This window comes from Cricetulus griseus, chromosome 2, assembly GCF_003668045.3.
Source record: "Cricetulus griseus strain 17A/GY chromosome 2, alternate assembly CriGri-PICRH-1.0, whole genome shotgun sequence".
Lineage (NCBI taxonomy): Eukaryota > Metazoa > Chordata > Mammalia > Rodentia > Cricetidae > Cricetulus > Cricetulus griseus.
The window spans coordinates 64354198-64380778 of NC_048595.1; the positions used below are offsets into that span (position 1 = coordinate 64354198).

The following is a 26581-nucleotide window of genomic DNA, read 5'->3' on the forward strand; positions in this document are numbered from 1 at the left end:
TGACTTTAGAGTCAAGGATACAAGAAAGGGGCTGTGGAACCTCCCTCTATGGCTAAGGAAGGGGCTAAGGAAAAAGTTGCTGAGGCAAGACATATATCAGGGATGTCCTTCCATGGAGGTCCAGAGAAGCCATTATATGAAGCTATAAGGGTAAAGCCTGGATTTCTTTGGAGACCCCAAGATTTTGGAGATGCCAGAGTCATGAGATACCTGCTGATAAAAGCTGCAGACTGGGTATGGAAACAGCCCATGAGAGAGAAGTGTGGTGTAGTCAACAAAACTAAAAGGAGTTGGAGATCTGAAGAGCTCTTTAATATCCGGCTGGAGATGCAGTGTTTGGAGTTTGCCCAGCTGGTTTTTAGTCTTGCTTTGGTCCAGTATTTCCTCACTATGCTCCCTTTCCTCCTTTTTGGAATGGCAATGTTTATTCTGTGCCAACATATGTTTGAAGTATGTGATCTGCTTTTTGATTTTGATTTTACAGGGGGTTATATTTAAAGAGATTGCCATGCATCTCAGAAGAGGATTAAGATTTTTCAACAGTGTTGAAACTGTGATAGACTATGGGGAATTTTGAAGTTGGACTGAGTGTATTTTTGCATTATGATATAGCTACAAGCCTATGGGGGTCAGGGAGTGGAATGTGGTGGTTTGAATAAGATTACCCCACCACCCAGGCTCATATATTTGAATGCTTAGTCACCAGGGAGTGGAATTCTTTGATAGTATTAGAAGGATTAGGAGGTGTAGCCTTGTTAGAGAAAGTGTGTCACTGGAGATAGCTTTGAGGTTTCAAAAGCCCATGCCAAGCCTAGGTTCTCTCTCTCTCCCTCCCTCCCTCCCTCTCTCTCTCTCTTTCTGCCTATAGTTCAAGATGTAGCTCTCAACTAATTCCACAGCACTATGCCTGCTTACCTCCATGCTCTCTGCCATGATAATGGACTAACCCTCTGAAACTAGAAGTAAGCCCTCATTTAAAAGCTTTCTTTTACCAAAAAATAAATAAAAAATAATAAATAAATGGCTTGTTCATGGTGTCTCCTCACAGCAATAGAACAGTGACTAAGACAGTGTCCTAGACTCACTAACAAAAAGCATCTTAGGAAAGAAGGGTTTGTTTGACTTACAATTCCAAATTATGGTCCTTTATTTCAGGTTTGTCAAGGCAGTGGCTTAAAAAATCCCATCCATAGGCAAGAACAGAGTGAGAATAGATGACGGATCCTTGCTTGTTCTCTCAGCTATCTTTCTTCTCGTACGTTGTTCAGAACCCCATGCCTAGGGAATGATGCCAAGCACAACCTGGTCTTCCTATGTCAATTAACAAGCAAGACAATTTCCCTCAGATATGCCCACGGGCCAACCAGATCTAGTTAATTCCTCACTAGTACACCTTTTCTAGAAGATTGTAGGTTGTTTCGAGTTGACAGTTATAACTAAATATCAATTGTTTTGGTTAGGGTTTCTATTGCTGTGAAGAGACACCATGACCATGGCAATACTTATAAAGGAAAACATTTAATTTGGGCTGACTTACAGATCAGAGGTTAAGTCCATTATCATCATGGCAGACATGGTACTGGAGAGGTAGCTGTAGGGAGCCGTCCCTGCATTCTCCATTACAAGATGGCGCCTGCATCCGGCAGGCACCGAATGTAAACAAGTTATTGCGCAGGCGCTGAGATCCATTCCTTGATCTCTGCCTATTCCGTGGTGTCATATGGCCCGATGAGCTGCAGCCAATCATGGGGTGACACGTCCGAGGCTGCGGTTGCCAGCCTTTATTAGGGGACGGGATTCTTGGCTCGGGGTCTCCGTTCTGGTAAGCTTATGCTCTCCTCTCAAGACGCATTAAAGCTTTACTGCAGAAGGATCCGAATGTCCTGTGTGGTTCTTGCCGGCAAGACTATCGCGTGGGACAGGTAGCTGAGACTTCTACATCATGATCCATAGGCAGCAGAAAGTAGTCTGAGACACTGGGAAGTATCTTGAGCACAGGAGAACTCAAAGCCTGTCTCCACGGTAATACACTACCTCCAGCAGGACCACACATACTCCAACAAGGTTACACCTCCTAATAGTGCTACTCCCTTTGGGGGCCATTTTCTTTCAGACCATCATATTACCAATCAGGGAAATGAAAATCAAAATGACATGAAGATTCTATCTCAGTCAAAATGTCAGTCATGAAGAAAACAACTGCAAATACTGCCTAGTATGTGAACAAAAGAAAGTCACATAATCTGCTAGTCAGAATGTAAACTAGTCCAGTCACTATAGAAATGAGTATGAGGTTTTCCAAAAACAAAACAAAACAAAAATCCTAAAAGTTCCCAGCACTTGGGAGGCAGAGGCAGATGGATGTTTGTGAGTTCGAGGCCACCTTGGTCTACAGAGTGAGTTCCAGGACAGGCTCCAAAGATACAGAGAAACCCTGTCTCAAAAAACAAAAAAACAAAAAACAAAAACAAAACAACAAAAAACAAAAATGAAAAAATCTAAAAGCAAATTTTCTATATGACTTCTAAGCCATATGGAAAAACTCATGTTTATCCAAAGGACTTGAAGCCATCTTACTCTAGGATAATTGCCCGTTGATGAGTTTCTGCATTATTGCCAGGAGAGCTAGCTACAAGATTCTGATCAATGTACCATAATAAAAAGCCTGAGCGGGACTCCAGGGAGGGCTTCTGGTTTGGATGAGATGGCTTGGTAAACCTGTCCCCTCATTCTGTGCCATTTCTTCCTTCCTAAAACTCAAATGTGGCTCCCAGAAGAGCTGTCGTCTCCTGTCTGTGCGTAAACTAGACAGCCGGCAAAGCAACATCAACCTTCCAGTTACCCAGTGTCAATGCCATGCTAGCATTTGTTTTCCTCTTCATTTTTCCTTTTGTTTTTCTTTTCTAAGGATTGAACCCAGGTCTTATATGTACTAAGTACGTCCCCTTTCATGGAGTTATATACTTCAGCATCTTAACTTCTTCTACATAAGAAAATCCTCCCAACTCACCCTCCTGAGTGTCAGTTTTATAGACTCACCACCACACTTCACCTTGGTAATTCCTACTGAGTATCAGTATTCAGTAGTGAATATAGGGTTGTATGATAGGGTGACAGGTTTTAAAAAAGAGACCTAAGACACCTAACTAGACTTGGGCTTGAGAGAGGGAGAGGGAGGAAGGAAGGGAAGGAGACAGAAAGTAACTAAAGAACTTTCAGTAGATAACAGTATGAAGACAAGCACAGGGTGAAAAGAATCAATAAATCAATGTATGTGCTAGTGAAAATTCAAAAGAAAGGACCAATAGCTTAAGCTATGTGATGTCGAGAGTTTCTGTTCTAAGATGGGCACTGGGTGTATAGAGAAAAGAAAGTTGCTAAGATAATGGAACAACATGAACAACATGATTACTAGCACCTACTTGGTAGCTATAATCATCTATAACTCCGGGTCTAGGGGATCTGATACCATCTTCTAGCTTCTGTGGGCAACAGGCATGCATATGGTACGGAGACACATGTAGGCCAAACAATCACAAACAACATAAAGTAAAAAACTTTTTTTTGTGTGTGTGGGGTGTTTCAAGACAGGGTCTCTCTGTAGTTCTGGCTGTCCTGGAACACATTTTGTAGACCAGGCGACCTCAAACTCACAGAGATCTGCCTCTGCTTCCCGGGTGCTGGGACTAAAGGCATATGCACCATGCTCAGCCTTTTATTTTATTTTACTTTTTTATTTTACCATTGTGGGTGTCTGTCTGCACATATGTCTGTGCAGCATGTGTATGCCTGATGCCCTTGGAGGTCAGAAGAGAATGTCAGATCCTCTGGAACTGGAGTGACAGATGGTTATGATCACCCATGTGGGTGTTGGGAATTGAACCCAGGTCCTCTGAGGAGAGCCAGTGCTCCTAACCACTGAACCATCTCTCAACTCTGAGCTTTCTTTTTCTTTATACAAGTGTTTACATGGGATGAGGAGACTCAGAGGACACTTGAAATAAATATGCAAAATCTGAAGCAGCAGGAAGCCTTCAGAGTCTGCTTTCAACAATTACAAACAGCACATAACAATTTACCAATCAGATGGGGATTACATGTGTTTAAGAAAATATTAATAGGTGCTCTATTTTAGACCTAGAATGTTCTTCAAAGGCCCATGTGTTAAATACTTGGTCCCCAGCCCATGGCACTACTGGGAGACAGTAGAACTTTTACAAGGCAGGGCAGAAGGCAGAAAAAGGTCACTGTGCACACCCCACAAAGTTACAAATACACAAAGTAAAACCTGTGTAATTGAAATGGAATATCTCAATATTGAACTAACTCACTCTCTCATTCTCTCTCTCTCCTCTCTCTTTTTTTTTTTTTTTTTTTTTTGGTTTTTCGAGACAGGGTTTCTCTGTATTGTTTTGGAGCCTATCCTGGAACTAGCTCTTATAGACCATGCTGGCCTCAAACTCACAGAGATCCGCCTGCCTCTGCCTCCCGAGTGCTGGGATTAAAGGCGTGCGCCACCAACGCCTGGCCTCTCTCTCTCTCTCTGTTATTTGTCTTGAGATATGGTCTTGCTATGCAGCCCTTTATCTGGCCTTAAACTCCATATCTCTGGGTTTTGTTTGTTTATTTTGTTTTTCTTTTCTTTTCTTTTTTTTTTTGTTCATAACAACTGTGACATGCGTGATCAGTCTCCCTATGCCATGCATTCCTGTCATGCTATGCTGTTTTTCCGAAGGTCCAAAACAAAGTGACTACATGACCATGGACTGGAATCTCTGAAATCTTGAACCAAAATAAACCTTTTCTCTAAGGTGATTGCTCAGTCATTTTGTTTTTCATGTGACTGACACAATGGGGGTGGTAAGGAGACTTAAAATGAGGTATATATTCTATACTTCACTTGAACTAGCAAATGTCAACCAAATAGGCTATTGTGAATTGCATGTATGTAGCAAAATTCTTAGAGCAAGTGCCTGTAGGAAGACACACATTCTACCTGCCTTCTAACTACAGCAACATCATCCTCACAATCTAAACAAACAGACTCAATAGCTCAAGGACAAACTAAAACGGAATTCTAATAGAGAAATGACCTGCAGGAAGGAAAAACAAAGCAAATAATGTAAACAAAGGGAAAGAACAGAGAAGAAAAAGAAGAATTCCAGAACAGAGACTTAACATATCAATGATGACATTGGATACAATCCACTTAAAATACACTGAGTAAAGGACAGAGAGGACCATCGTGGATATAAAACATGACCCAATTACAGTGTATCTCTAAAAACACCTCAAATATATGAACAGGTCAGTTTAAAACAAGAGGGGTAAGGAATAATGGGGGTGAGGAATATGGTCAAGCAATATATGTATTAAATAGATTAAAAAATAAACCACCGGAGAAGTCATATCATGCAAATGTTTATCAAAAGTAAGCAGGAAGGCCAGGCATGGTTATATATGTCTTTAATCTCAGCACTCGGCAAGCAGATCTCTTGAGTTTGAGGCCAGCCCAGTTCTTTCCCTTTGTTTACATTATTTGCTTTGTTCCACCTTCCTGCAGGTCATTTCTCTATTAGAATTCCATTTTAGTTTGTCCTAGGCCAGCCTAGTCTATAGTTCGAATTCCAGGACAGCCAGGACTACACAGAAAAACCCTGCCTCTCAATACAAAAAAAAGTAAGCAGGAAGCTGGGCTCAGTGACCCAGGCATATAATCCCAGGAGATTGAGGCAAGAGGATCACAAATTCTTGGCTTGTCTGGGATATGAGAAGGAGTTCATGACAAGCCTGAGCAATTTAGTGAGACTGTCTCAAACTACAAAACATAGAAGAAAGGGCTGAGAATGTTGCTCAGTGGTAGAATGCTTGACTAGCAAGAGCAAGACACTAGGTTACATTCCAAGCACCATACAGAGACAAATACAAATACAGTAAGCAGGAGTAGCTACATTACTAGATAGAGTAGGTCTCCAGGGGAAAGATGACAACAGTGCAAAAATTAGATGGATGGATGGATATATAGAGCATTCATCAAGGACAAAGCACACACACACACACACACACACACACACACACACACACAAAGCTACAAATACACAAAGTAAAACCTGTGTAATTGAAATGCAATAAAGATTAAGCCCACAATTCTAGTTAGAGAATTAAACACCCTTCTCAATTAGTGACAGAATCAGAAAGCAGTAATAAGGGGTGCTGGGGAGAGCTTAAATTCTTTCCTCAGCGACACACACACACACACACACACACACACACACACACACACACACACACGGTGGAAAGGTGTGGTAGCACATTACAATTGTAGCAAACCAGACACAAAGCTGAAGGACAACAGCAGTTTCCAGGCCAGTGTAATGTACACAGCCAGTTCCAGGCCAGCCAGGGCTGCAGAGTGAGATTGTCTCAAAAACAAAACACCCCAACCCCCACTCCCAGAATCGGATACTATCAAACAGAAATCATAGTTGTTGAATATTTCACTTAATTAAAGCATTCCCTTAAATATTTCTATGTCTGTGTGTGGTGATTCTTTATTTGCAATGCTTTTCATAATAAAATTTAAAGTATATAAGAAATAAAAAATGTTAAAGATGGGGGCACATAGGGAAGGGGAAATGGCAGTGCGCTCTGCCTGATGCTCCGCCACCGCTGCCTCCTCTTCCTTTCACCTTCTGGTCTTGCTGTACTCCATCAATAAGGACCTCCAACCTCTTTTGTGAAGACGCAGCTGAAGAGATGCTGAGCTCCACAAGCTCCCCAAGGGAGGAGTGGAGACTGAGAACAACGATCATATTATTTTGAAGTGAGCGGGGCAGGATGCTTCTGTGGTGCAATTTAAGACCCAAGAAGCTTGCACCGCCTAGTAAAGCAATGACAGCCTATTGTGAACGACATGGTTAGTGAACCAGGCAGCTCAGATTCCTGTCTGATGGACAGCCAATCAATGAAACAGACACGCCCACTCAGTTGAAGCGGAGGATGAAGATACAACGGAGGTGTTACTGCAGCGGACAGGAAGTTTCCCCTGCAAGTGCAGAGCACTACTTTATTCCAGAATTGTGTTGCTGCTACGAATACATTCTCAGCTAGAAAGTAGCAATTTAGTTCCCCACAAACCGGAGTATAGCGTTCTTTGTTCTTTCATTTTCCCTTTCCTCATTATTCTTTTTGTACACAGAATGCATATTGAGCCTTTAAAAAAATTGCCAATGTTATGTTTTAGCTGACATCAGATGGAGATGGTATGGGAGAAAAGTCTTGGTTCTACCCCCTTCGTCATAAACTAAGATCAAATAAGCGCCTGGAGAGTTGGTTCAGGAGTTTGGAACACAAGCTCAGTTCCAAGCACCTATGTCAGGCTGCTCACGATGACCTATATAGCTCCAGGCTTTGGCCTTAGTAGACACCTACATTCATGTGTAACAGACACACATGCACAAACACAAACACAATATTTAAAGGACAGTCAGTTGAGTATAAGTAGAGTTCAGTGAGAAAGCAATAGGATACTTCCATTAATTAATTAATTTATTTATTTATTGACTTTTTGAGACAGGTTTCTCTGTGTATCAGCTCTGGCTGTCCTGGAACTAGCTTTGTAGACCAGGCTGGCCTCAAACTCACAGAGATCCAACTGCCTTGGCCTCCCAAAGTGTCGGGACTAAAGGTGTGCAACACCACTGCCTATCAGGATATTTTGTTGAATTTGAATTGTCTGTGCTATTGACCTGAAGATGCAAAAGCTTCTGCATGCATTTGTGTACACATAGCCTGCTGGCTTCTTATGAACTTCTAGAAGGAATAAGGGAATCTCTCAGTGAGACTGAACTTCCTGCAGTCGGTATTATTGGAGTCAGAGTAACCTTTTTGTTGTAGTTTTGTGTTCTGTTTGTTTAAAATATGGTCTCTCCCTTATATTCCAGGCCGGCCTATAGTTCATGATCCTATTGCCTCAGTCTCTTGTGTGCTGGGATTGTGGACAGAGACCACCACACCTGACTCTAGATATTTGTTATTAAAGTTTGGAGAACTGGGAATGTTGCTCAGTTGGTAGGGTTCCTGCAGAGAAGGCAGATGAGGCCCTAGTTCGATTTCCTGTTTGAATACAACATAAAAACTTCTATCCTGTTTTATGCCTGTAATCCCAGCATGTGGGAAGTAGAGGCAGGAGGGAATCAGAAGTTCAAGGTCATCCTTGCCTACATAGAAAGTTTGAACAAGTCAATCTGGGTTACATGAGACCCTGTATCAAAAAATAAAAAGTTTGTGAAATCAAGCTTATCACATTAATTGGCTCTTTACTTGTGATTTTTTCTATTTTCCTTATAAGCACTTATTGTCTAACAGAACAGCAGACAATGGTCCAGTTCTGTCTCTTTTAACTCTCGAATTATGTAGAAAGAGTATGAAAGGCTCTCACAGGAACAAAGCAAACATAGCACTGATAAGAAATACACACTATTACAGTGTCTCCTCATTCCTTTCAAAGAGATAATTCTTCTCAGTGGTTTCATTTTGTGTTAGGAGTATTTTGCAAATGCATGCCTGGTGCCTGCAGAGGTCAGAAGATGAGGGCATTGGATCCTCTGGAACTGGAGTTACAGACAGTCACGGGCTGCATGTGGGTGCTGGGAATTGAACCAGAGCCATCTCCGGTCCCTCAGTGTTCTCTTTACTCATCCCTTTGATTTCTCACCCACTTAGCAAACCATGATTTTAATACATATCTGGAAAGTTTCCAGGATTCCTATTTCCATATATGTCAGTTCAAATCCAGGATAAAAATGTGATTCTGTCAAATGTAATGTATTCTGAAATAATAATATATTTCAAACTTACTATAACATTTTCTAGCTAACCTTTAGACTACTTTTATCCTGCAACATGTTAAAACATTTCTAAAATGTGGCAAAATTAAAATATATGCTGCCAGACTGAAACATTTTATATATATACATATATATATGTGTGTGTGTGTGTGTGTGTGTGTGTGTGTGTATACACATACATATTCCCCCTTAATTAAATATAGAGGCATATTGATGGGGGAGGTCCTTCTGTGTGTATGTTTGTCTTATTGGTTGGTAAATAAAGCACTGTTGGCCAATATGGAAGCAAGTTAGGCGGGACTAGGAGAGAAAGAGGATTCTGGGAAATGTAGTAAAGGGAGGGAGTCACCATGTGATCCCAGGAAGAGAAGACACATAAGGCTGGCATCCTCAGTAAGATAAGTCCTTATAAAAATATATAGATTAGTAGTTATGGTTAATAATTAAGACTGAGATAGCAAATATGAAATCCTAGTCATTGGCCAGCAGCACTGTAACTAATATAAGACTCTGTGTGTTATTTGGGGGCCCTAAAGTGGCGGCAGAACCCAGGCAGCTGGCGGAAAGAGTAATCGTTACAACATATGAAATTCCTTTTTTATGATTTTTGTTTTAAAGTCTATGTGTGTGCCTGCTATACGTGTGCAGGTGCCTGCAGAGGCCAGAAGACATCAGATTCCCTGGAACTGGAGTTATAGACACTTAAGAGCTGCCCATGTTGGATGCTGGAATTAAACTTGGGTCCTTTGGGAAAGAGCAAATGCTATTAACTGCTTAGCCATCTCTCCAGCTTCCCACTGTCCTTATCTAATGACTGGTACAAATGAAAGACTGTAAGTGAATATTTCAATACAGTCATTAAATATTATTCCTTACTTATGATGCATCTGCTTAACAGAAATAGTTTTAATAGAATTCTCATAATGAATAGTTTATCAAAATCTATTATATATGTCAAATGGCTTATCACTGTTCTATTACTGTGAAGAAACATGGTGACAAAGGCAACTCTTATGAAAGAAAGCATTTAACTCAGGGCTTGCTTACATTTTCGGAGGGTTAGTCTATTATCATCATGGCAGGGAACATAGCAGCTCACAAAGTACTGGAGCAACAACTGAGAGGTACATCCTGATCCACAGGGGAAGAGAGACAGACAGGCAGACAGGCAGACTCTGACCCTGGCATGGGCTTTTGAAACCTCAACACCCACCTACAGTGCCACACTTCCTCCATCAAGCCCACACCTCCTGATCCTTGTAATCCTTTCAAAGAGTTCCACACTCCATGGTGACTAAGCATTCAAATATATGAGCCTATGGAGGCCACTCACACTATTTGATTAGTTACGTATGATTAAGTATTACAAAAAAACATCTGAACTGGGAAAATGGCTCTGGTGGTAAAGTGCTTGCCACATACAAAAAAAGGATTTGAATTCAGACCCCTAGCACACACATGAAACAAAACAAAACAACAGTAGGTACAATGAATCTGGAATTCCAGTGCTGGGGAGACAAGACCAGAAGATCCCTGGAGTTCATTGGCTAGCCAGCCTAATTGGTGAGCTCCATGTTCACCAGAAACCCAGTCTCAAAAAACAAGGTGGAGGGCAGTGAGATATCTCAGTGTGAAAGGCATTACTGCTAAGGCTGACGATAACATGAGTTTGATTCCTAGGACCCACATGTAGCGGGACATTTTCACTGGGACTGTTGGCTCCCCAATAATGAAACATAGATTTATTAATTATGAAAGCTCTGCCATAGCTTAGGCTTGTTCCCCTAGCTCGTTGTTTGTTTTCAAGACAGGGTTTCTCTGGCTGTCCTTGAACTCACTTTGTAAACCAGGCTGGCCTTGAACTCAGAGATCCCACCTGCCTCTGCCTCCTGAGTGCTGGGATTAAAGGTGTGTGCCACCAGCATCTGGTCCCACTAGCTCTTACCAATTAAATTAACTCATTCTTATTCATTTACTTGTTACCATCTGTCCTCCTGTATGTCTTGCTCCTTCTCTGTCTGGCAACTCTGCCTTCTGTTCATCATTCTCTCTGCCCTGAAAAATCCTGCCTAGCTATTGGCTGTTTAGGGTTTTTTTTGTTTGTTTTGTTTTGTTTTTTGAGACAGGGTTTCTCTATGTAACAGTCCTGGATGTCCTGGAACTCTCTTTGTAGACCAGGCTGGCCTCAAACTCACTGAGATCTGCCTCCCAAATGCTGGGATTAAAGGCATGTGCCACTGACTGGCCTGTTTGACTTTTTATTAAACAAATCACAGGGACATATCTTCACACAGTGTAAAGGAATATTCCATAACACCCACATAGTGTGATAGGAGAGAAGTGACTTTCACAAATTGTCTTATGGCATACACGTGCATGTACACACACACACACACACACACACACACACACACACACACACACACACAGGTGTAGAGCAATAGACAAAGACACCTGAAGTTGACCTCTGGCCTTCACAAGCATACACACATGCACTTATGAACCCACACACTCACACACAAAACCTTTCTGAATGTAGAGGAGATGGATGAGGGATAAGAGAGAAGTATGGGGTAAACAGGAGCAGTATGTTTACCTATATGAAAATGGCAAACAAAATTCATTTTTTTTGTATTAATAGCATGCTAGTTTAAAAAAATGAGGAAAAGCCTATTGGCACACACACAAAAGCAGATTTAAAAACCCATTTAATGGGGCTGGGATGATGGCTCAGTGATTAAGAGCACTTGTTGATCCTGCAGAGAACTCCAATTTGGATCTTAACATCCACATGGTAGTTCGCAATTGTCTGTAACTCCAATTCCTGGGACCTGAAACCCTCTTCTGCTCTCCATGGGCACCAAGCACACATGTAGTACACATACATATAGGCAAAATACTCACACACATTAAAAAATAATTAAGTGAATAAAACAAACACTCAAACACCACCCATCTGATTATAAATTGCAAAACACCCAAATCAGGTAAAGAGTATAGACCACCTAAATGATCTCCATTTAATATTTTTATTGAAAATTTTTCTTTTTAAATTTTTTTAGTTTTGGAAATTCATATAATTACATAATTTCCCCTTGCTTTCTCTCATTTCAAACCTTCCCATGTACCACCCTCCATTTGCCCTCTTTTTAAAAAACCCACCTAATGGGGCTGGTGAGATGTCTCATTGAGTAAAAGCACTTGCTACCAAGCCTAATAACCAGAGACAACTGTCAACATTCAGACATTTACACTGGCCTGCCCTTCCGGACCTATTGGGACACTCAGCAGCAGCAGCAGCCAAGATGGGACACTGTGCACACTCCCTATGTGCATGTAATATATCCCCTTATAAAAAGCAAGCCCTTCTCACCTCTCTCTCTCTCTACCTCCTGCTCTAGATCAGAGGCAGCATCTGCACACACACACCCAAAATAAACCTCCTAAGTGAGCTCTGTTGCATGGTGTGACTTTGTGGTGCCCCTTGTTACCTTCTGCAATTAAACTATTATAACAACCTCAACTGATTCTTGGGACTCACATGGTAGATGGAATTGTCCTTTAACCTCAACACTTGTGCTAGAATACACATACTAATAAATAAATAAGGATATAATAAATTATTGAGACAGGGTCTCACTGTGTAGCTTTGGATGACCTGGAACTTCCTGTGTAGATCAGTGTGGCCTTGAACTCACAGAGATCCTCCTGCCTCTACCTCCCCACTGCTGGTATTAAAGGTATATGCCACCATTTCAGGCCAATTCAAAACAAAACAAATATTTACAAAGTATGTTTAAAAAGCTACACAGATGAAGTTGCATGTGGTGGTGTGCACCTGTAATTCTGGAAGCTGAGACAAGAGGCCAGCCTTGTCTACATGAGACCTTGTCTCAAAAAACAAACAAAAAAAGGAAGACTGGAAGAAAGGAAAGAAAGACTGGAGGAAAGAAAGAAAGAAAGGACGACCGGGATCAGGAGGGAAGAAAAGGACAGGGAAAGAAAGAAAAAAAAAAAACTATACAAATGTAAATTGAAAATGCACGATTCTCTGTGTGTATATGTCTCTGTATCTGTGTGACACATGTGCAATATGTATGAGGTACACAAGCATGTGTGTGGTGTGTGTGTGTGTGTGTGTGTGTGTGTGTGTGTGTGTGTGTGCATGTGGAGGCCAGAGGTCAACCTTGGGGGTTATTCCTTATGAACCATACACTTAATTTATTTTATTTTTTGTTTTGATTTTCTGAGACAGGGTTTCTCTATGTAGTCCTGACTGTCCTGGAATTTATTTGCTCTGTACACCAGGTTGGCCTTGAATTCAGAGATCTACCTGTCTCTGCCTCTCACCTGCTAGGATAAAGGTGTGTGTGCCCAGCTATATGCACCTTATTTTTTGAGACATAATCTCTTGCTGGCCCTTTCTTTAAGTAGGCTAGGCTAGTCCCTGGGACCTTCTGCTACCGCCTGGCACTAGCAACACATCCATGTGCCATACTTGCTGGCTTTTTCTCCCATGGGTACTGGGGTTTGAAATCATGTTCTCATTTGTACAACAATAGATAAATAGTACTTATCTATTGAGCTACCCCATCAGCCCTAGCAGGGTAATTAATGTTCACAGAAAATTTAAAAATCTATTTCAACTACTTTCTATTTTTCAATAGGTACATGAACCTAATTTTTAAAAAGCTATTCACCTTCATGTTATTCTAGGTTAATACACCTTCAAAATAGATATATTTAAGCCAAAATCTTAATCACTGAGGAAAACACAATAAGTCAGAGATACATTAAAAAAGAAAGAGCAAAAACCCCCAAAACCTAGGTGGTGGTGGCGCATGCCTTTAATCCCAGTACTCAGGAGGCAGAAGAAGGCAGATCTCTGTGAGTTTTAGGCCAGCCTGGTCTACATATCGAATTCTAGGACAGCCAGGACTGCAGGAAAAAAAAAAAACAAACAACAACAAAAAAAAACCTAACAGAACAAAAGCCAAACAAACAAAAAGCCTGCTTTAATTAATTTGGCCATGATGATTTGAGTTGGTGGTCTTTCTCCTTGTATCTTTGGGATTAGCAATAATAAAACAGATCAGTAATTACTACTAAGTATAAAGTAGTTTAGCAAGACTGAAAGAGAGAAATTGTGTGAAAGAATATTTTTGTAATAAGCAACAAGTTTCATTTAGGAAGACTTCTATTAATATACTTTAAAATTTATTTTCTTTTTAAAATAGTGTGTGTGTGTATGTATGTATGTATGTATGTATGTATGTATGTATGTATGTGTCTGTGTGTGGTACCTGCATGTGAATGCAGGTACCTGGACTCAGGTCCTCTGGGAGACCAGCAAGCACTTTTAACTACTGAGCCATCTCTCTAGTCCTATTAAATGATTTTTAGAGAAGAAAAAATTACTGCCTTTAAAGTCAACCTTGAAGTATATCAATAAATCATAAAATCAAATATGAGTATCTTCATTTAGTTTTTTATTTCCAACCCTGAGGATTGATCCCAAGCCTCTTGCCTGCTGGGCAAAGGAGTAAAGGCAGGTTTCCAAATTGTGATCCTTCAGCCTCAACCTTCCTAGTGCTGCAACCCTTTCATCCAGTTTCATGTTGTGGTGACCCCCAACCATAAAATTATTTTGTTGCTACTTCATAATTGCAGTTTTGCTACTCTTTTTTTTTCTGTGATGAATCTTAAATATATGATATGTGACCCCTTCTCAACTCACAGGGTGAAACCCGCTGCTCCAGTCTCCACTTCCTGAGGAGCACATGACATAGCCTCATTTATGTGTCTTCTGACCTGTTTTCTTAGCCTGAAGAATTAAGAGTTGTGGCAATGCTTATCATCTGTCTATTCTTACTGTTCACTCAGTAACTCCTCTTGGAAAAAAAATTACTGAGTACCTTCGAAGCACAGGCACTAATGAAGATAGTGTTGGTTCCAAGTAGTTTAAAGACTAGGAAGAATGTAAATAAGAAATGAAGCTACCAGGAGATGATAGCTAGGCATGATTTTGGGGTAGAATTTAGGTCCAGAAAGAGTTAAACAGAAGAGCTGGTAGATGGGACCACCTGGGGAATGGGATGGGCTGGGGGAGATTGTCAGGGAATTTGAAGCTGGAAAAAGAGAACTGGGCTAAGTCCACTTCCAGCATCTTTTTCTAATTACGGGCCATTCTCATTCTTCTGCAACTTCCAGCATTCCTGTTCAACCTAGAGGGCTTGTAAAATCACAAAAGGGTGTAGACCAGGACTGAAGGGCTGCAAGTTGGCTAGGGCTCCTTGACTCCCAAGTGTGATTGGGAAAGTTGCTTAACTTCTATAAGCCTGGTTTCTCACCTGTAAAATGGGAAGAATGTACCTTAGGTTTTGCCCAGACACATTTAGGTTTGCCTGCCCTCTTTGGCTAGCTGGTTAAAAGTGTATTCTTTCTTGTGTGTGGAGGGTGGGGCGGGGGTTGTGGGGTGGGGGAGGAGCAAAGCTCTGCCAGCAGCTCCCACACACCTAGCCTTTTCCACCCCACTCCTCCCTTTTACCTTTTCTTCTCTCCCACTTAGACTCAGAACTGCTGTTCCCAGGGAACATTGCCCTTTGTTCTCTCGAGGCTTAAACCACCACCTGTTTTGCCTTGATTTGTTGTGTAAAAGGTATCGCCTGTTGTGTTCAGACTACTACTAGCTAAAATTGCTAAAATGTACTGCTAATGAGTGTAAGTATGATATTGGCTCAACACTAATACATAAAGTGCATTTCCATTTTTCTTTTATTCTCGTATTTCCTGATTATCCCCACTCACAATAACCACCTCCTTTATTTGTTGGCATGGCCATTTAGCACTAACACAAAAGTATCTTTTAATAGCAATATACATCTTAATGTGATATTCTCTGTGTATCTTTCAGAAAAGGCTTTGCCTACATGTTGGTCTCTAATTTCTCACCCTCCAGGCTGAGTTTTACTGCTTCGTGGATTATGGCCATAACCACCATGGGGGAATTTCAGTGGATCTTAAGTTTTCTCTACAGCTTGAATATTCATAAAGATCACCTAGGACAGGAGTCGGGCAGCAAGCCCTCAGTATGTAAGGGCCCCTGTGGCCAAACCTGGTGACCTGAGTTTAATCTTGAACCCACATGGTAGAAGAAGAGAACCTACTCCAACACAGTATTCCCTTATCTCCATAGACAGTGCCCCCACCACAATTAAAACAACAAAAAACCCAAAACCAAAACCCCCAAAACAATCTGGGGATCTGGTTTAAAAGGCTGATTAGCAGATGGGGGAGGGGCTGAGCAACAAGCACATCCTCAGGTGGAACCCAAACTGTGAAGCCAGAGCACAATGGCAGTTTTAAGGCCCTGCAGAATTGAGGACACTGGGTGGGCAGGTATCCACAAAAAAATGATAGCTGGGTGCTGCTTTGATAATTATTACTCAGGATTAGAAATTTCCCATTGAGACTCCGCTCTGTCCCTTTTGGGGTCCATGATTTACCACCCATACCTGACAATTGTTTCAGTAATTGCTTAGCTGTGCTCTTTCTTCCCTCCTTTTGTTCCTTCCCTTCTTAGTCAACAGTCACATAAAAAAAAGGCCTCTATCTGCTCCCATCTGCATTGAAACATCAATCCAGTATTTTCTGTTATTGTTTCTGAGACAGGGTTTCTCTGTCTAATTCTGGCTGTGCTGGAACTTGCTTTGTAGACAAGGCTGGCCTCAAACTCACAGAGATCCACCTGCCTCTGCCTCCCAAGTGCTGTGATTAAAGGCGTGCACCACAATTGCCTGGCAATGATCCAGTTTTAAATAATCAATTTTACCTCATTGCCATGCAATCCCCTAATACACAATATCAAATTCAGAATGAGAAGCTTGAAGTAATGTCACCAATAATTCCCTTTATTTCTTTTAGTTCTATGTGAATCCTCTGCACAAGGCAGATCTACAGTTGCCCCTTGCAGGGCATTTAACACTGGTGTGTCTTATTTTCTTTTAAAGGCATGGAGTATTCCTTTAAAAAAAGAAAATCCCTCAATATTTTCCTATTCAAACAAAGCTTTTCCTGATTTATTCTCAGCTGAGTCTTTATTTAAAGCATTATTAGATACTAATACATATTTTAATATTTCAATGTCCTTAGTATTTCTAGCCTGTTTCATGTAGGAAATATCTGATCTTGCTTATGGCTGTATATTCAACACCAAACAGTGCTTTAATTATAAATAGGATTTTGGGGAGATTCAATGAAGGATGAAAGAAAAGATTCATTTTTTTTTTAAATACTTAAATGTCTTCTAATTTACTATATATTTATTAGAAACCTGAGTATTAATGGATAAGTAATATTAGACGGTTCTGGTACAGTAAAAATCATGAAGTGTCAATCCACATCAGAAGGCTGGGTATATTACAAAATATTAAAAGCATGCATTGGCTAAAGGATCAAAACTAAGACCACCTTTAAAAACCCTTTAAGAATAGTTTAAGAGGGGAAATATGTAGGGGTTAGTAACACTTCTCCCTTGTACCACCTACTAGCTACCACTCTTCTAAGGAAATAAAAATTTAAGGGCAGCTAAAATTCATTTTAGGCCCAAATTCATATCCTAACAACCTAACTACGCTTTTGGTGTCATTGTTATGTACCCTTCACGTTTTGCATTCATTGAGACTGCATTTTTCTTAACGGTTCTCCGTGGTTAAAATGTCAAAGAAATGAAATAGGGCTTTCTCATGTTACAGTCCCAGGGAAAAGGAGACAGCAAAGCCCATTCTGAGATGTTTAAGAGGCCTACAAGGTGCACACCCTGCAACTGCTTTATAGTCCAATTTGATCTCTGGGTTTGTGCACAGCTCCTCTTTTTCTGGATGATGTAAACCGCGCAGGAGCATTACAGCTTACCCCCCCGCCCCCCCCCTTGGAGAAGGATGCGAGAACAAGCACCTTGGACTGAAACATGCAGCCATGGGCTACAGGCCCGGATACCCGCCCCCAAACCTGGTCCACAACAATCGTTTCCTCCCTCTCCGCCTTTTACATACAGTACACATACAAATACACACACGCAGAGCAGCCAGCAGGGGCGGGCCGGGAGCGACCACTGTATCACCCGCGGGGGGAGGAGGCGGGCGGCTCGGGCGCGCCTCCCTGGAAGCCCTTCCCATCACTCGCGTACCGCGGCACCTGGCTGCAGTTCTCTGTAGATAGGAGCACCTGTGGGCCCTTGGGGTCTCTAGGAGCTCAGCTTCCGAGCCACGACCCTCTCCGGTCTCTGTGCCACCCCCACCTGGGCGAGCAGTTGGTACGGCCCAGCGCTAGCGGGCGCCGAGCGGGAGCCGCGCGGGAGCGGCGCAGCGACGGCGGCGGCAGTGGCGGTGGCGGTTGCAGCTCGGAGCCGTTGAGACGCCTCTGCGGCAGCTGGTGGCGCAGGTGGCCGGCGTGGACGTGGGCAGACGCGGCCAGCGCGCCCCACAGCCCCAGCGTCGCCGCCCGGCAGGTGAGGGCCGCCCCGCCCCCGCTCGGCGCGGGTGGGAAGCGGGCGGCCGCGCTCGCTGCCTCCCTCCTCTCCCGCCGCGCCCCTCCCTCGTGGGCTGCGGCCCGTGGGAAAAGCCCTGCGAACGATGGGGTGGGAGACTGGCGGCCGAGTGCCGGGCAGCATCCTTGCCTCAGGTGGCGGCGGCCGCAGGCCCGGGCGCTGCTCGGGGACGAGGCCGCGCTCTGAGGAGGCGCGCAGGCGGCTCCCCCTCCCCCCTCCGCGGCCTCCCCTCCCCCTGCCCTCCTCCCCGCGGCCCCTCCCTGGGGTTTGCGCTTTAACCGCCCTCCCTGCTGTCCCTCGCAGGCGCGTCGGGACACCCCGAGGCATCCTCCCCCGCCCGCGGGCCCGACAGTCCCAGCTCGTGTCCGCGCTCGCATCTCCCGATCGCTGCTGCGCTGCTCCCCCTTCTGGTCTTGGGACTCCCGGCGTCGCCCCTCAAACATGACTCGCGATTTCAAACCTGGAGACCTCATCTTCGCCAAGATGAAAGGTTATCCTCATTGGCCAGCTCGAGTAAGTGATTTGTAGCCCCGGTGTAGCGGTGCGGCAGCCTCTCCCGAGGCCTGCTTCCCATCGTTTCTTCTCCGTTTTCTTTCTATCCTTCCCCACCCTCGCTTCCCTTTACCGTTACTTGGAGCCCTTCATTTTAGTTTTTCTCAGTACTCTCCCGTGCAGTTGTAAAATTCTAGGTTTTCCTGCACAACGGCGGTTTCCCAATGAGTCTGACAGGTGTTCTTCATAGGAAGTATTTAGAGGTGACGTTCAATTTAATGTTCCATTGTAGGCGAGATCATCAAGTACGATTTTTATGTTTAAAAATGAGTGAAAACTTTGACATTTCATTAAATTTTGGAATCGTCAACGAAATATGAAAAATGACAAACCCTTGCATGTCAGAAATTATTAAACTAGATTTATACTTATTTAATACAGGATTTGCAGTTGGTGATGCCCTTGGACCTTTTTATTCACATACCTTGCCTTATGACCTTGAAGAAGTTGTTTTACGTTTTTTTCTCCATAGGCAAAGGGGGTAGACCAGGGTTCAACCGTAACCGTAACCGGAGAAGTCTTAAGGGGTCAAGATGAGACGTGAAACACCCAAGCACCATTTTCAGGGGGAAAAAAAAAGTATTTATTTATTTTTTTGGTTAGTTTATAATGGCACCTAGGATCAGAACATAATAGATAGTACTTAAAGAATTTTGATTGGATAAACTCAATCATTTAAGATATAACTGATGTTCTGAAATTGTAATTATTTTCCGTACAATTTATTTGTTTTTATTTCATTGTTTTGTTTTTCCAGACAGTTTTTCTCTGTGTAGCTCTGGCTGTCCTGGAACTCACTGTGTAGACCAGGCTGGCCTGGAACTCAAAGAGCTACCTGCCTCTGCCTCCCAAGTGCTGGGACTAAAGGTGTGTGCCACTACCGCCTGATTCATTTAGTTTTTTTATACTTATAACTCATTTAATCTATGAAAGGTATTTCTTAAAAATAATCCCATCGTTATAGCTATGTCAGCAGGGAAGATGAAGGGGAAATCCCTTTGTTAGAGTCATTACTTACAGCACTTCTGCCCTTCTCCAGCTTTCCCCTGTCTGGAGGTATACTTTTTTGGTAGAGCCTTATTTGAACAAACCTTGATCATAAGCTTTTGTCTATCTATATTTTTGGTTTCTCGATTGTTTACTATAGGAAAACCTTTTAACTATTGCTTTGTGCAAACTTTGACTTTTACATATATTGATATATTGCAAACATCTTTAGGGTAGTGAAACTGAATTTCTTTATCCTCCAGTTCTTAGTTACATAATCATGCACTTTTAAAACACTGTATTTCAACTTTAAATAAGGCCTGTTGGATTTGGGAATGTTTAAGATCCGTCCCTCCCCCAGACAACATTTTATGAATATCAAGGCATCTGTGCTTATTTTGAGGCGCTATAAAGTTCAGGGTTATCTGATAATCCATATTCAGAGTTCCATACCACAGTGTAGTGAGAAGCCAGGTATAACTGCTTTTAAAATTTTACTTTTATCAATGGGTTGCACATGCCTTTAATCTCAGCACTCAGGAGGCAGAGGCAGGTAAGGCAAATCTCTGAGTTTGAGGCCAGCCTGTCTATAGAACTATCTGAGAAACCCTGTCTCGAAAAAAGAAACCAAAAAAAAAAGAAAAAAAATGCTTTTGAGGGCTGGAGTGTGTTTCAGTGGGTAAGAGCATTTGCTGCTCTTTCAGTGTACCTGTATTTGGTTCCCAGAATTCATGTCAGGCAGCTAAAACCACAATGGTCCGGGAGGAACTCCAGCTAAAAATTAGTACTTGCACACATGTGCACATACTTGTGCAGGCACATACACCTATATTTAGTTAAAAAAAAAATTATTTTTTTAACCTGGTGGTGGTGGTGGTGGTAGTGTTGCATGCCTTTAATCCCAGCATTCAAGAGGTAGAAGCAAGTGGGTGTATTTGTGAGTTCAAAATCAGCCTGGTCTACAAAAAGTTCTAGGCTAGCCAGAAGCTACACAGAGAAATCCTATGTTGAAAAACAAACAAACAAAAAAATTTTTTTCATGCCGTTCTCCTGACACCTTGGGTCTGCTATGCTGTTAAAGGCAAAGATAGCCTTTGGAGGATCAGAGTATTTTCTATTGATTTAAACAGGTGTCTCTTCAAAATTAACTTTTTTTCTCCCAAGACAGAGTTTCTCCATGTAGTTATGGCTGTCCTAGAACTTGCTCTTTAGACCAGTATGGCCTCCAACTCACAGAACCACCTGCCTCTGCCTTCCAAGTGCTGGAACTAAAGGTGTATGCCACTACCACCAGTTGAAAAATTAATGATTTAAAAATGCTTTATGTTTATGGGTGTTTTGCCTGCATGCATGTCTCTGTACACCATTTCCATGACTTGTGCTGTGCAAAATTGTTAGATCCCTGAAGCTGAAGTTAGACAGTTAGGAGCTGCTATGTGGGTACTAGGAATTGAAGTACTCTTAACTACTGAGACAATCTCTCCAGCTACAATTTCTGCTTTTAATGAGTTCATTTGGATTGGAATAGGATATATCTTTTCCCCTTCATTTTCTTTTTCTTAGAAGCAACTGAATTTGGTTTTACTTGAGACAGGATTTCTTTGTTTAACAGCCCTGGCTGTCCTGGATTAAAGGAACGCTCCACTACAGTCCGGCATTTTCTCACTCTTTTTTTTTTTTTTTAATTTTATTTATTATGTATACAACATTCTGCTTTCATGTATATCTGCACACCAGAAGAGGGCACCAGGTCTCATAATGGATGGTTGTGAGCTACCATGTGGTTGCTGGGAATTGAACTCAGGACCTCTGGAAGAGCAGTCAGTGCTCTTAACCTCTGAGCCATCTCTCCAGCCCCCATTTTCTCTTAATTGTTACTCAAACATTGGGAAATAATGCTTTAAACTGTTTTGCCTGTCTTCTTTTATATTACTTTTTAAAAAAAATTTATTTTTGTCTGTGTGTCTTGTGCCATATGTATGTGAGTACCTGTTGAGGCCAGAAGAGGGTGATGGACTCCTCGAAGAAGTGATGTAAGGGTCTTGATGTGGGTGTCAAGAACTGAACTTGGATCCTTTGGAAGAGTTGCAAATGCTCTTAACCACTGAGCCATTTTCTAGCCTCACATTACTCTTATTATTTGTACAGCCCTCCCGAAGTAATGCACAGCAGTTTGAGACTTCTATATGAAATACTTGATGTCAAATGTGTTTTAAAAATTAGATAATTGGGGATTTTAGGAAGCTAATCATGGATCACTGTTTTAAGATTTGGTGCTGGGAGCCAGGCAGTGGTGGCACATGCCTTTAATCCTAGCACTCAGGAGGCAGAGACAGGCAGATCTTTGTGAGTTCAAGGCCAGCCTGGTCTACTCAGTGAGTTCCAGGACACCCAGGACTGTTTCACAGAGAGACCCTGTCTTGAAAAACAACAACAACCAGGAAGATTTACTGCTGGGCTGGACAGTGGTGGCACAAGTCTTTAACCTCAGCACTTGGGAGGCAGAGGCAGGTGGGTCTGAGTTCAAGGCCAGCCTGGTCTCCAGAGAAGACAGCCATGGCTGCACACCCCCCACAAAACAAAACAAAACAAAACAAAAACAAAAACGTCGCTGCTGGGATGATTTAGAATAGCAAGCACATGATAACCTTTGTATATTTCCAAAGAAATGATAAAAATGTTAGATGCATTTGATAAAAAGGGCAATGGTGTCAGTACAAGTTTTGCCACCAAATGAGTTCTGGGGAAAAAAATCTTGCCTTTTGCAACTTACTTGAGAGGAATTGTAAACTGGGTCAATTTTGTATCAGATCCACTTAGGGTGTCTTATTTTGAGTTCGATCATGTGTAATGAGGTGTGTAAGATTTAAAATATTTTAACTTTTCTGATCTTTCTTTTAGGTAGATGAAGTTCCTGATGGAGCTGTGAAACCACCCACAAACAAACTACCCATTTTCTTTTTTGGAACCCATGAGACGTAAGTCCTGTTAGTGTTAAGTTCAAATGACAGTTTATTTTGCAGAGTTTAGGCATAGAATGAGAAGCAAGTAGAGATTCCAAATTTCAAGGGGAAGTGACAATGAAGTAGAAAACTTTACTATTTTTTTTTAAGACAGGGTCTTATGTAGCCCTGGCTGGCCTCTGGTGTTCTTGTAGACCAGGCTAGCCTGATATCTGCCTATTTGCCTTCCATGTTTAGAGATAAAATACCACCATATCTCTGCTGAGATAGAAAACTTAAAAGTGATTTTTAAATTTTATAATAAGCCTTTAAGTTTCCTTTAAAAATTTTTGACATTTTCCAGTTCAATGCTGGAAACATTTGTTGTTTGTTTTTGAGTCAGGATATCTCTCACTATGTATTGAATTCAGCAAGATACATCTGCGTCTGCTTCTTAAGTTCTGGGATGTAAATGTGCCACCATGCCTGACTTTGTTTTAAGGTAGATATTATACAGTACATCTTGGGAGAAATTAAAGGGCAAGTTGGATGCAGGGAATGAGGGGTGGATGTGATTAAAATATGCTCTGTACATGTATGAAGTTTCCAGAGAGTTAAAAAAAAAAGTTTACTTAATGGAATAGATGCTACGTGATCAAAAGGAAATCCTTTCTATAATCCCAAGAATGATGGATGGATGAAAGTCGAAGAAAGGCTTTGAGTATTCTTTAATAGTAAAATAAGGACTGCCTGGTACTGTGTAGGTTTTGTCCTGTTAGCCACACAGATGATGTGATGAAGAGGGAAGCTAAGGCTAGACAGTGTCCTATGTATGTTTCTATGATCCCCAGAGACAGTCTGTCTGACCTGCTGCCCCAGGTGGATGTATGTCTAGAGAACTGATTGAAGGAAATTGATATTCTGTATAGCTGAATGTTGAACTGTTTTGTTCCTTGTAACCACATGAAACTGCTTTGAAGGCTATCTCAACTAAGTGCCAAAGCTTGTATTCTTAGATACCTATATTTAATTAGCCTTACGTGAACTGTGCAGTCTACCTGAGTTGGACTGAATGTAATTTCTATAGAATAGGATAGTTTACTTGAGATGAAACAAAATTGTTGATACTCCAATTATCATTGTGTAATTTTCCCTTTTTACTTTTTCATGTATTACATCCCGACCACTGTTTCCCTCTCTTCCTCTCTTCCTAGTCCCTCGTCTCCATATCCACTTCTCCATTTTCCTTCAGAAAAGAGCAGGCTTCCCAGGGATATCAACTAAGGCAACCTAGTAGCAGCAGTCCTTATATATTCTTGTTTTTGTTTTGTTTTTCCAAGATGGCATGTTTCTGTGTAGTTTTGGCTACCCTAGAACTTGTTCTGTAGACCAGGCTGGCCTCGGATTCAGATCCACCTGTCTCTGCTTCCAAGTGCTAGGATAGAAGGTGTGCATCACCACTGTCTAGCCCATAATTAATTTAAGAGCAGAGTTTTGGAACTAGAATTGGATTGACCTTCATAATATTTAGTTTGAGTGTAGGTTTTGTATATGAGAATAAAAGTTGTAAGGAATGCTGAATTTCTGATTTCAGGGTAATGTTCTACAGTTTAGAGACATTCTAGTAAATTCAATAGGGAAAGGGGTCTTTATATCCATTGGTGTTTTGCCTGCATGTGTGTCTGTGTGAGGATATACAGTTCAGAAGTCCTGGAACTGTAGTTACAGACAGATGTGATCTGCCATGTGGGTTCTGAAAATTGAGCCCCAGTCCTCTGGAAGAAGAGCCAGTGCTCTTAACTGCTGAGCCATCTCTAGCCTGGGAAAGATCTTTAAAAGAAAACTGCACTGTGTATAAAAATAGGGATTTATTTGCATGGTATGGTGCAACTCTACAGTGTCAGTGTCACATGGAACTGTAGTTGAAAAAAATGTTCTAGCGCCTATCCTAGACATGTGGAGTCATGTGTGATGTGTGGGGCCCAGTGATATTGTGTGTGTGTGTGTGTGTGTGTGTGTGTGTGTGTGTGTGTGTGTGTGTGTGTGTATAGCGTAGCTCTAGCTGTCCTGAAACTCACTCTATAGATAGGCTGGCCAAACTCAGGGAGATCCGCCTGCCTCTGCCTTCAGAGTGATGCATCTCCCTCCACCCCCCACCCCCCCCAGCTATAGAGGAGGTATTTATTTTTAGGGTTTTTCAGTTTAAAATTTTAAATAAAATGTTTCTTTTGTGGTGCTAGAGATCCAACCTTTGGACTTTTCTGCACCAACCAACCATGTTCTCTTACTCTGAGCTATAACCCCCATCCTCCAGTATTTTAAATGTAGAAGTGTAGATGGATCTTTCTGTCCCACCTGATCCCACAACTATTTAGTCCCAAATAAACACACACAGGCTTATATTAATTATAAACTGTTTGGCCGATGGCTCAGACTTCTTATTGGCTAGCTCTCTTAATTATTAACCCATTTCTGTTAATCTGTGCATCTCCACATGGTCTTCTTGCCTTACTGGTGAAGCCTAGTCCTCTTTCTTCCTTGACAGCTACATGGAGTCTCCCTCTTGACTCATTGTTTCCATGTTCCTTTTTCCAGAATTCTCTTAGTCTGGTAGCCCCACCTATGCTTCCTGCCTGGCTATATCCTGCCTGTCCATTTGCCAAAACAGCTTTATTCATCAACCAATAAGAGAAACATATATTCACAGCACACAGGAGAACATCCCCCATCAGAAAAGAAAAAAAAGACTATCATCTCTTATCTAGCATTTAAAAATAGAACTTTTGTATTGTGAATACTTTACATTTTTACAAAGAGGATTTTCTTTATTTAGTGTATATGCCTGCATATATGCCTGTGTGCCAGAAGAGAGCATTAGATCCCACTGTAAATGGTTTGAGCCACCATGTAGTTGCTGGAAATTGAACTCAGGATCTCAGGAAGAGTAGCCAGTGCTCTTAACCACTGAGCCATCTTTCTTTCCAGTCCTATCCTTTTATTTTTTTTTTCAGTGCTGAGGATCATACCCAGGGCCTTGCTCTACCACTGACCTGTTATACCTTAGCTTGATTTCCATATACTCGAAATTCAAATATTACATTAAATATGCAACTTTTTTGGTTAATTCGGAATCAAGATGATTAGTGTTGGGGTTGATGAGATAGCTCAGCAGTTAAGAGCACTGAGTGTTCTTCCAGAGTTCAATTCCCAGCACACACATTGCATCTCATATCTGTCTGTAACTCCTATTACAGGGAATCTGACACCTTAACACAGACACACATGTAGGCAAAATACCAATGTACATAAGATAAAAATAAATCATTTAAAAAAAGATTGTCAGTATTGGGTTGAGATTACAGTTTATTGGTAAAGTGTTTACCTATAACACCTGAGGCTGTAGATTCACTCCCCAGCACCATACCAGTAAAGGTCGTTAATGAAGAAAATAAATTTTTATGAAAGAAACTAGGATATAGTTAAAGAATTAAAAGGCTTTTTTGTTGTTTTTTTCAAGTCAGGGTTTCTCTGTATAGCTCTGTCTGTCCTAGAACTTGCTCTGTATACCAGGTTGGCCTCCAACTCAAAGAGATCTGTCTTCCGAGAGCTGGGATTAAAGGCGTGTGCCACTTATTCCTGATGAATTAATAATATTTTTATTTCAAATAGATTTATAATATTCTAATCCACAGTGGATATATATA

At 41.7% G+C, this 26581-nt stretch overlaps 1 protein-coding gene across 4 annotated transcripts in view; it reads left to right on the forward strand.

The window, feature by feature from the left end:
* The first annotated feature begins 18220 nt into the window (after window positions 1–18220).
* Psip1 (PC4 and SFRS1 interacting protein 1) overlaps window positions 18221–26581 on the forward strand; it is a 38451-nt gene continuing 30090 nt past the window's right edge. For all 4 annotated transcript variants that reach the window (XM_027400191.2, XM_027400195.2, XM_027400194.2 and 1 more), the window contains exons 1-3: window positions 18221–18357; window positions 18700–18909; window positions 22837–22913. In XM_027400191.2, coding sequence (XP_027255992.1) covers window positions 18838–18909; window positions 22837–22913 — 149 coding nt within the window. In that variant the 5' untranslated portion in view covers window positions 18221–18357; window positions 18700–18837. The remainder of the gene's footprint in view (window positions 18358–18699; window positions 18910–22836; window positions 22914–26581) is intronic.